Source organism: Euprymna scolopes, chromosome 43, assembly GCF_053919585.1.
Source record: "Euprymna scolopes isolate OS-2025 chromosome 43, ASM5391958v1, whole genome shotgun sequence".
NCBI lineage: Eukaryota > Metazoa > Mollusca > Cephalopoda > Sepiida > Sepiolidae > Euprymna > Euprymna scolopes.
Window position 1 is genome coordinate 22,752,334 of NC_136524.1, and position 12,337 is coordinate 22,764,670.

Sequence of the window (12,337 nt, forward strand, 5' to 3'; positions counted from 1 at the left end):
CTAACTCTGTCCTGTCAGGAGACAAAGTAAATAGGAACAACAAAGTGTAGTATCTGTTCTGATGTTACTCTTATTTAATTTTTGAATCAACATGATGCATGGGAACCAGATTTAATTTTGATACAATCGTCAACAAGATCAAGATCTCCATAAACATATTAATCTTCGTAGTTATAAGAAGACAGTCAATAGAGTTTATCTGGTACAATAGTTTGTCATTGCACATAACACTCAAAAATATGGTTCCATATGTCACATTTACAGGCTGATTTGGAACAAGTTAATGGAAATTGAAACTAAAACAATCAACAGATTGATCGCTTAGGTAATTAAAAAATTTAAAAGGGGCGTAACTAAGAATATCATTTTTTGAACATAAAACAATTTATAAATTTCAAGAGAATTTATTATAACCTATTATAATTTCTAAACATGTTTTCAACACTAAAATGCATGTTTATACTTTTCTTTTAAAAATTAAAACAATATAAAAATATATGTTGAAATTTAATGGTTTTTACTTTTGGATATTTTTAACCTCGAATAAATATATATATATATATATATATATATATATATATATAAAGCTGAACATCTGTGTGTGTGTCTGGTCATGAATAGGCTCCTATATGGTTGATTATTATAGAAAACTAATCCCATATAATGATAGAAGATGTATCGAGACACAGGAATGGGTATGTTTGATCTGGCATACTGATGATTCATTAAAATTGTGGGGTCTGCGTACGCGCCTGGTCTACAAAGTATGGAAATAAAAAATTTAAAAATTAAAAAAAAAAACGTTTACAAGTGTTTTTGATATAGATGTACATAAGAATACTTTGATAAGTATGTTTTAACTTAAATAGGGATGGTATAATAAAATTGTGGGGTCTGCGTTCGTGCCTGGCCTCCATAGAATGGAAATAGGCACAAACTTTAATAAAGACTTTTCATATCTATCTGTGTAAGTATACTTTGATAATTATGTTTCAGTTTGAAGAAATATGGTATAATAAAATTATGGGGGGTTCGTTCGCGCCTGACCTCCATAGAATGGAAATATGTCACAAAGTTTAACAAGGTTTTTTTAATATAAATCAACAGAATATTGTGATAAGTGTTTCAGTGTGAACAGGTATGGTATAATAAATTATGGGGTTTATCTATTTTATTTTTACTTTCATCATATTTTGCTTTGGTTTTGATACCCCCAAATTCGAAGCTATCTCTTTACAACCCTTCCTTTTCATAACCTATCATACTTTCATAAATCAGAGTCCATTTTCTGTAGGCTGTTTTTGAACCCAGTCAACGACGGGTACTTTTGCTAGTATATATATATATATATATATTATATGAATATCAAAATTTAAGAAAATAAAAACGATATATGCTTTTTTTTGTCTAAAATAAACCTCTTTAAAGATATGAAACAAGCTTTCACCTTGATCAAGGCTGTTTCAAGCGATTTCTTTTTATTAATCATTTCTTTTTTTTCTTGGAGATGTCAAAATCTTTCTCAGTAGTAACCCATTGGGATGTTAAATGGATACTTTTAAGATATATACATATATATACACACTTTATTTATTTTAAATAAGTATTAATATGTCGCTACACATTCATAACCATGTTTCAATCAGTCAGTTAAAAGTAACCAGAGACCTCTTTAGGTGACACTGCTTATACAAAAGTAGAGTCCATAATAAACTGGCTGACCGAAACATGCTCATGAATGTGTAACAACATATAAATGCTTATGTAAAGCAAATAAAAAGTATATCTTGCCCTACTTCGGTATTGAGCATTTGTATGAACCTCGTTAAAAATTCATTATATATATATATGTGTGGCATCCGTCAGTCGAAACGACTATGGATCAGCGCCGTATTAAAATGTTGCCTGTATGCATCCTTTTGTGTGACTGTAGAGACCAATTCTTGATTTGCATAGTCTGCCACAGCATTGACATACGAAGGTTGTTATGCAATTTGCCGCTTCGTCCGGCTGTTCCGCCTGTACACTCGCTCTTCTCCTAGCTCTCCTTGCAGCGTTTTCAACATGGAGGGTCCTCTCGCTGATGATAATCCCCTGGCATATCATTTTCCTCCAGGCAGTTCTGTCAGCTGCAGAGGCTTCCCATGTATTCCTGTCCACCGAGAGAGCCTTCATGTCACGCTTGCAGACATCCCTGTAGCGAAGATGGGGTCGCCTCCTCTTTCTTGAGCCTGAGGCAAGCTCGCCATAGAGGAGGTCTTTAGGGATGCGCCCATCATCCATCCTGCGCACATGGCCCAGCCAGCGAAGACGTCGCTCACGCAGTAGGAAGTAAATGGATGGGATGCCCGCTCTCTGCAGAACATCAGTATTACTCACTCTGTCCTGCCATGTGATACCAAGTATCCTACGTATACACCTCATATGGAAGACTTGGAGTTTCCTCTCTTGTGTTGAGTATGTAGTCCAGGATTCACTCCCATACAGTAGAACACTGAGAATGCACGCTCTGTAGACGGTCATCTTGGTGGAGGTGGTAAGGTGCCTGTTTTCCCAGACTCTTTTAGTTAGTTTAGAGAGGGTTGTGGATGCCTTTCCAATCCTTTTGTTTAGCTCCACGTCCAATGAGACACCCTATATATATATATATATATATATATATATATATATAGTGATTTAAAGGCTATGAGGGTTTTTTGAAGCATGAAAAACGATGTTACTTTTTGTATTTAATATTTTTATTGTTATTTTTTATATTTCAAGCAGACCCCCGCTCTTGGTCACAAAAAAGTATCGAAAAATATAAAAAATAACAATAAAAATATTAAATACAAAAAGTAACATCGTTTTCCATGCTTCAAAAAACCCTCAAAACCTTTAAATCACAATCCTAGAAGCATACGTGGACTTTTGACACACACACACACATTATATATATATATATATATATATATATATATATATATATATTATATATATGACACGTACACACACACACACACACACACACACACACACACACACGGTTTCATGAATAATTACTTACCATTGGTCACACAAGGCAACAACGCATTCATCTCCAGAACGAGAAATTACTTTCTTTTCTGGTTCTTTATACAAAACAGCCTCTTTCTGAAAAGAGATTAGATATCTTTCTTCATTTATAGAAGTGATGGATTTTTTTTTGTCTTTGTTATACAAAAAACTTTTTCAGAAATGAGTTAAACTTTTTTGATTTATTTCAATATTTACAATAATTGAACACAGATTTGAGAAGGAGAATAGGAAGTCAAAATGGGAGAGTGGTCATCAACTTTGATTTTTATGTTTGACTAGCAGGTCGCCCAGCATTGCCCGATTGTAAAATACACTTGAATATATTTTGATTAATGCAGATTTTGTCTTTATTATTATTATATTATATTGGACCCAATATATTGTAATGATTTAAAAAGTTTTAAAAAAAAACAAAAAAAACATGACTCATACGCCACCATTCAGAACCAAAATGTTTAGCTTACGATTTATTTTTCCATTTGATGTTAATGCCTGAGCTATGAAGACATTTGCTGCAAGGCTAAAAATGAAAACAAACCAATAGCTTTTGCGTTATGCATGCATATTCGTAATACCATCATTCGACCTTCACTTAGCAAATTCCATTTTTTTAATTTTCACACTTTTGCACCAATTTTCCCCAGCTAAACCTCAAATATAAAGTTTTGCATGGGTTCGAATACCTATATATTAAGTTTCGTATCTGTAGACCAAAACCTGACAGGAGTTTGGTAAGCAAATTTTTTTAAATACGCATACATAAATACATATAGAAAGAGGCTTGTGTTTACTATAAGCTTTTTACACAAATATTACCTGCATAATAATAATAAAGATTTAATTCCGTTAGTACTTCTATTATATTCTTGCCAAGTACGCCAAAAATAGTAACCACCTTATCATTAGTTACTTAACTTATATCTTATTTAACTAAACTAGTTAAATAGTCAAATCCCACACTCTAAAAATATCGGTGCTTACGTATTTTTGGTACCATGCTTTATTACTTATTACTTCACTTATACCTTATATAATGTGACTTAGACAATCTCAGAGAAAGATTAAATCTAAACAATATGGAGAGATGTGTGTAAAACAGGAGACTTTGAAGGTATGGTCATGTTGGAAAAAATAGGTGATAATCCTTAAATTAGTAAATATAGAACAGTTGAGATAGCAAGATCAGTTAGTAGTGTGAAGCCAAAAAACATGAGAGGAAGTGTTAATGATGGATTTGAGAGAAGAGATAGAGACCTGACTGGTTACATAATAAGTCAATTTCTCAAAGCCATCTGACATGTGTTACATGGTTAAATATGTAGCAAAATAAGAAATGAAATGAGAACAAGGAAATATAATCTTTACTTAGCACACAAAAAAAAAAAAACATTTTTTAAAAATTATTTTTACTTAAGACTAGTGAGGAGTACCCGGCGTTGCCCGGGTGTTTGGAGGTGTGTGTGGTTTTGGTAAATGAAAACTTTGGGGAGGGAGGGGGAGGGGGGTAAAAATTAAAAAAAATGTTTTGGTAGGTAAGTATGAGGATCGAACCGGAACCCTGGAGGCAAAATTGTAAATTAAAGTGTGAAAAAAAAGCGTGCAACGTTAACCATTGCACCACCGCGACATACCAACGGAAACGCGTTTGAATTTATTTAATTGCTTAGATTTGGCAGGTGCACGTTTTAATGACTTAATGAGGTCAACGGTTGACTGCGGAGTAGCATTTCATTTACTGCGGAACGCGGGAGTAGGGGGAAACCGGAAAAAGGCGCCAGAATTAATTATAGGAAAAGGCTTAATCCACATGCAGCGAGCGAAAACTGTTGAATATTTATCTTCCCGAAGTCAAGCAAATTAAATAGACAGGCAAGCTCCGTTGACAACTCTGAGATATTACGATTTACATGTGATATAAAAAGTTTTAAAAAGTTGTTAGGCGAGCGACCGCTTCTCTGAAAAAAGCCTTTTGTGGACATACAGAAAAAGCGAACACACATACATACATACATTTTCGCTTTTATATTTATAGATGATGACAAACTCAAATGGCAGAGAGGTGAGAAAGAGGTTAGAGTACACTTGAGCAGTTTAATTATTCACACAAAAGGAATCTCAAAATTTTAGATATATATCTTTGGTCAAAGAAATATTTCAAAAGAAGTTAACTTTTGTTGACGGAAGGTTTTAAAGCAGATTCTTTCAACTGGATTTTTAACTGAAATCATGCTGGAGTTGAGGTTCAACTACTTATATCAACAAACTAACAACTGCAGAGTTGGCATGAAAACCTTGTTTATAGAAAGTGCCACTCACGATATTCTAGAATCCTCTTGATCTTTCTTAAAAGTCCTGGAACCTTATGGATTTTTCTAAATCTTCCTATTTCTGTTTCTGTTATTGTAGTTTTATTTTTTTAAGGAAGATAAATTAAGCCCTCATAACATCTATCTATATATATAAAAGCGAAAATGTATGTATGTTTGTGTGTCCGCTAAAAACTTTCGACAGACAGAACAAAAATTCACAAATTTGGTCTCATATGAAAGTCCCATCCTTCGCCCAACAAATATCGAAAAATTGGCCAAAAACGTTAATTTTTTTCACCCTTTTCTACAGGGGGGGGGGGCAGCAAAAACCGTCCTCTCATGACAAGATCAGTTCTACACATGTGTCAGACAACGTCATAACCTGATTTAGTTTAAATATTTGAAGAACTGATACAATTTCATGTACGTTGTGTGAGCTCAGTTGGTTAGAGCGTTCGGTCATTATCTAAACGTTTTGGGTTTGAATCGTGGTGTGAGATTTTTTTTTTTTCGATTTTTTAAATTTTAATATTGAAGCAGGGTTACTTAAGCCATTTTTCACGTGCTTTCAGATTTTGTAACGTTTTTTTTTTTACTTAGGTTTTCATTAACACCCCCACCCGACCACACACACACACACCCCAAAACACTCGGGCAACGCTGGGTACCCACCGATTTTTTATATTTTAATATTGAAACAGGGTTATTTAAGCCATTTTTCATGTGTTTTTTTTCTTTTGGTTTTTATTTTTCAGTTTTAACGCTCGTTTTTCTGTTTTCTTTTTTTTTTTTTTTTCAGATTTTTACATTTAACATCGTTCGTTTGCCTTACGTTAGTTTTTTTTGTGTTTTTTTTTTCGATTTTTTTAAGTTTTACCTTTTTTATATAATATTTAATTTTTATTTAATATTTAAAAATATTTACTTCGTTACATGAAAAATTTTTCATGTAACGTTCGTTTTTCTGGGTTTTTTTTTTTACTTCGCTTATCCCCCCCCCCCCAACCACACACCCAAAAACACCCGGGTACCCACCGATTTTTTTAATTTTAATATCGAAACAGGCTTATTTAAGCCGTTTATTTTTTGTTTTTTCGATTTTTACATTTAACATCATTTGTTTGCCTTCGGTTAATTTTTTTTCCGATGTTTTGATACCCTCGCCCACTTAAGTTTTAACATTGTTTTCTTTTTTTACTTCGCTTATAACAAACAAACCTGGTTATTGACCTCATCTGCTGAATATCGTAACACTCGACGACTTCCGTGCGCGCACCTGTCAATTTGGTTCTTAAATAAATTCAAACATCTTTTAGTAACTCATTCTGGCTGTCCGATTTTATTTTCAAACTTCGCCTCAGGGCTTCGGGTTTGATCCCCCCCCTCCCCCCCCCCCGGTTTCTTTTTTTAACACCGCTCACATCTCCAAACACCCGGGCAACGCCGGGTACCCCCGCTAGTATATATATCAAAGTGAAAATGTATGTATGTATGTATGTATGTGTGTTCGCTTTTTGTGTATGTCTACAAAAGGTTTTTACGCCGTGATTCTCGGTTGGCTTGCTGCTTCTTAAAACTTTTTATATGCTGTCTAAATAATAATATCTACGACTAAGGAACTCTGGTCACAGCTATCTAATTTACCCGACTGTTACAAGCTATTTTCGAGATATTTTTTGATTGCCGCGTAGCAGGGAAAACAGAAACTGGCTTCCAGCGCAAAACTAGGTCAAGCATCACGCAACTTAACGTTCTCGCACCTGTTAATTTCGCTTTATAAACGTTAACTTAACACACTTATCAATTCATCTATTCCCGTGGTCGAGATGGTTAGGTCGCAGGTTTTTTTTTTTTCCATTTCCTTTCCACCTCCGCGTCAAAGGTTCGGGGTTCAAGCCTACCTTTCTACTAAAACTTTTTTTTTTCTTTTACACTTCCAAATACCCGGCCAACATTTTTTTTAAACAGGGTTGTTTTGATCTACCCCCGCCCCAACACACACACACCTTCAAATACCCGGGGGGCAACACCGGGTACCCCCGCTAATCTACATATATAAAAGGCAAAATGTGTGTGTATTTGTGTGTGTATGTCTTGCAAAAACTTTCGAGACAGGCGACGGATTTTCACCAGATAGGTATCATTTTGAAGTTCAACCCTTCGGACGACAAATGTAGAAAAATTGGCTAAAAACATTAATTCCTTCACCCTCAACGACAGATTTTTCTACAGGGAGGGTTAGCAAAAAATCGTTCCTTCATGACAGTCTAGCCAAATATGCATGCGCAAAAGATGCTGTGCACTTGAATTAGTTTAAATATTATAAAAACTGACACAAACTCGTTCACATGGTCATGGCAAAATGGTCAAAGTGGCAGCATTATCTTTAGATTGCAAGTTCAATCCGAGGTATCGGATAAATTGTGTTTTGATTTTTAAAGTTTTAATATTGAAGCAGGGTTATTTATGCCATTTTTTCTTTTTTTTTCCCATCACGTTCGCTGTTTTTTTTTTGTCTTTGTCTTTCCGATTTTTTTTTTAAAGAAGTTTTAACATCGTTCGCTTACACGATTTTTTGTTTTTTTTCCATCACATTCGCTTCTTTTTTTTTTTTTTTTTTCTGATTCTTTTAAGTTTAACATCGTTTCTTTTTATAATATTTAAACAAGGCTATTACTTCGCATATTCTTTAGTTTCCATGTTGTTTTTACTTACCCCCCCCCAAACACACACACCTCCAAACACCCGGGCAATGCCAGGCACCCCCACTAGCCTATTATATAAATCTCACCTGTCTGTTTAAATGTATGTATGTATGTATATCTGCCTAAAACTTCTGACAGAAGCAAACAATTTTCATGAGATCGGTATCATTTTGAAACTCGATCCTTCGGACGACAATCCTTCACTCTCAACTGGGCACTTTTCTACAAGGAGGAGGTCACTTTTTTTGTCAATATTTTCGAAAGTCATCCCCTCTTTTCGATTGATTAGCCTTAATTTAAACCTTCGCCACTTCCGGCTTGGCGATGGACGCAGCAGCAAAATGTCATATTTTTTTTTCACGTTCTTTTTCTCCTTCGCAGTACAGGTTCGAGCCTGCCTGCCTCCTACCACTTTTTTTTTTTCTTTTTTTGTTCAACACACACCTCCAAACACCCGGGCAATGCCGGGCACCCAGGCTAGTCAGCATATAAAATGACTGTTAAATCAAATATTAGATAATAATGACTAATGGAGCATCCACATTAGACAGACAAGCCTAAATGAGAAATAATTGTAAGACAGAAGAAAATCTGGAACTATACCAAAACCAGTTCATACAATAATAACATAATATACAAACCTTCTTTATCATAAGATCTTGGATCAGTTTTTTAACATCTTGAACTTTCTGACCACTGTAGTCGCCAACTTTAAGAACCTAAAAAAAATGATGTTAATCTTTTAAAAAGCATAAAAATATTCTATAATAAAGATTTAATTCCGTTAGTACTGCTATTATATTATTGCTGAGTATGCCAGAAATAGTGACCACCTTATCATTAGTTACTTAACTTATATCTTATTTAACTAAATTAGTTAAATAGTCAAATCCCGCACTCTACAAATATCGGTGCTTATGTATTTTTGGTACCATGCTATTTTTAAATAGTTTTTTTCAGGTTAAATTCAAGTTTTACAATATCTTTCTTTTTAATTAAATTGCTAGGTGGAAGCACAGTATAGTTACAAAACACCCTCCCCTCCTCATGTTAAGAATGGCTTTCAAAATAATATTATTATTTCAGTGCGGTACTAAAAATTCATAAGTACCCAAATATCTTCACAAAGAAGCACTCTAAAAACTGTTTGATTTGAAGAACCAAAACAAAACAAATGTTTAACTTGACATTATAATGATTGAAAGATTGTTGAATATCATGAAACAAATAATAATTATTGAGATATCCACTTCCTTAACATGTCGGATGTCCCTACATTGGGATCCAATAACAACTAAAACATTCTTTATACATACTTAAAGATATTTACATTTTTTTTTTTTTTTGGTCCTTCGACAAAAGGAGGGTGGACCTGTAAATTCACCCTTGTCTGTTCATCTGTCCGCACTTTTCTCATTAACTATGCTTTGGAATTTTTTTAAATTTTGCACAAACACTAAACATGATACGAGTAAAAAATTAACAGAACAGATTTTCCGGGAACTGTCACAAAACTTATAGTCACTCTCCAAATTGTTCGCAAACCAAATATATCTACATCCATTGTTTGGTTCTTTTGCTATCATCACTGCCATATCTTGACCAACAATCCCATGTCAGCTTGCTTTTGTGTGCCTTGGTGAACAACTTCCTATCCATTATATTTCCACTAACCTATTTCCTATAAAATTTTTTCCCCAATAAACTTATTTTTCTCTTTTGCCTTGTTATACTTCTTTTTCTCTTTCTATGCTCACTTCCCAAATCTTAAGCAGAAAGAACACTGGTAGTATCACAATTGAACTAACAAATCGATTTCATCTAGTTGCATATGCTGACCACAAAGGTGATTACCTGTTAATCACACCTAGTAACAGATTCCATAAACTCGATTGTATGTTAATTAATATTTAATATGTACATGTTTAGTGCAAAGATTTTGTTTTATCTTTTTGGTGGTTAAGGTTATAGTTTTAAAGCAATACGCACAGTAAAGAAATAATAATAAACATAAAAATATTAAGAAAATTACACTCACTGCCTTCATCATTTCTAGAAGTAGATGATCTGATAAAATACATATATATAGTAAAAATAATGTTTTAGTTTCTTACCCCTTCATAAAATCCTTTACGATAAAGAATTTCTTTTGCTTCTACTAATTTATCTTTGTCATTCTGACTTTGAATTTTGAGTTGTTTGCAAATTGCTTCCGCTGAGCAATTTTCATCCCCAGGGACAGTGATGATAGAAATCTAGAAAAAAATATAATTGGTATATTTAATGTATGGTAATGTATTAATGTATCGTATATGTTAAGGAGGCCATTAATACAGTCAATAGTATTTTCAAACAACCAAAGAATAGTTTGTGGCCTTGCAAGGCCAGTACCAAACACATTGGTATAATTAAAAATCAAACCAGACACAGTGGTATAATTAATAATCAAAGCAAACACATTGGTATAATTGACAATCAAAAACACAATTGACAATCAAAACAGTGGTAGGATTAACAATCAAAACAAACAGTGGTATGCTTAACAATCAAAACAAACAGTGGTATGATTAACAATCAAAACGCCACTTGTTTAGTTTAACCAAAACATTAAAAAATGAAAATATTACAAAAAAAAAAAAAATTATATTGTGCATATCCATTATGGAATTAAGTTTTCATACAAAAAACTTCACTTAATTTGATCAAGTAGTTTTTTTTTTTACAGAAGAAAATCAAATTTGAATCAGATTGATCATGTCACGGCCATCTTGCCGGTTTCATGGCTGAAGAGGGGGTGCCATAAAATGAAAAAGTGATTAACAGCAGAAAAAATGAAAAAGGGATTAAAAAAAAAAAGGACAGAGAAACTGTAAAATAAGGGAAAAAAAAAAATTTATCTAGGTATTTTTTCTGCCCGTGTTTCAAAATAATCTTGTCAAATTTTGACAAACTTTAAAGGGTGATTGGAGTTATTTCCCTTGCCACCTTCTCCACCTCAGTGAAATAGGCATGGTTGGGATACAATCGATTTTATTAAAATTCGATTTTCCTCTGAAAAAATAAAAATAAAAATAAAAAAAATTACTTGATCAAATTGAGTGAAACGTCTTTATGAGAACTTTATTCCATAATGGGTACGAGTGGGTATGTACAATATAAATTTTTTTTTTTTCAATATTTTTATTTTTTAATGTCTTGATTAAACTAAAGTTATATCAAAACAAAAACAGTGATATAATTAACAAAAAGTATATTAATAAAACTATGTTACAAAAATACACATCATGATTATGGGGCCATAACTGCCAGGAAGTTTAAATGTAACTGTATTGTCTCTGGGCAAGCCTCATAAATATGTATGGAGTACTGTTGTCATATTTGGGCTAGTGAATCTCTGCCCCATTTAAAAGCTCTTGATAAAGTGCAGAAATGTATGTATAATTTGATTGGCCCCACTCTTTCTTCTCCTCTGCAACCTCTTTCTTTAACAGACATGATGTTGCTAGTCTCGGTCTTTTCTATAATTACTACTATGGCATGTGTTCTTCAGAATTATCTGATCTATTTCCTGCTTTCTTTGTTCCAGCTTGTTGATCTAGTGCTTTCCATCAATTTGCCATTTTGATACCTCATTGTAATACAGCTTCTTATTCCAGTAGCTTCTTTCCAAGAACTGCAGACTTGTGGAACTCTCTCTAAAACAAGGCTATAGGTAGGAACCTATAGCCTTGTTTTTTGGGTTTTTTTTTTTTATTTTCAAGAGTAAGGTCAATAGACATCTTACATCTTTGTGATAAATATCTTTCATTTTGCTAGGTCCTAACATCAAGTAACTTCATTATGTGTCTGAAGCGAAGGATTCCAAAAAAATCCCATATCATATATCAGACAACATTCTGTTATTTTTATCCTTTATAATGTTGGGGGGGGGGGATGAAAGCATTTGCAGTAAAACAATTAAAAAAAAAACTTTGAATAGGATTAATTTCATCAAATTCTTCCAATTTTGATAAATATGATTTTCGTAATCTGGTAACAAAATATTCACTGCAATTAATCAACGCAAAAAATAAAAGCAAAAACTGGTTCCTATCCACAATTTCCTCTCCATTAAAAACAAAAAAATAATGAAAAATATGTATGATGTATGTAACTATGGCAAAACGAAAATATCACATTCCAAAAATCACATAAATTAATCAAATACTTTTATTTTTCTAAAAAAACATTTTTAAACAATGAGAATTCATAGGCATTATTACACAA

General features: G+C 33.2%; 1 protein-coding gene across 2 annotated transcripts in view; it reads right to left on the reverse strand.

Moving 5' to 3' along the window:
* LOC145268233 (leucine--tRNA ligase, cytoplasmic-like) overlaps positions 1-12,337 on the reverse strand; it is a 310,979-nt gene that overhangs the window by 166,729 nt on the left and 131,913 nt on the right. For both annotated transcript variants that reach the window (XM_080123554.1, XM_080123555.1), the window contains exons 14-16: positions 10,186-10,326; positions 8,713-8,790; positions 3,047-3,132 (exon numbers count right to left, since the gene is read on the reverse strand). In XM_080123554.1, the coding sequence (XP_079979680.1) occupies positions 3,047-3,132; positions 8,713-8,790; positions 10,186-10,326 (305 nt within the window). The remainder of the gene's footprint in view (positions 1-3,046; positions 3,133-8,712; positions 8,791-10,185; positions 10,327-12,337) is intronic.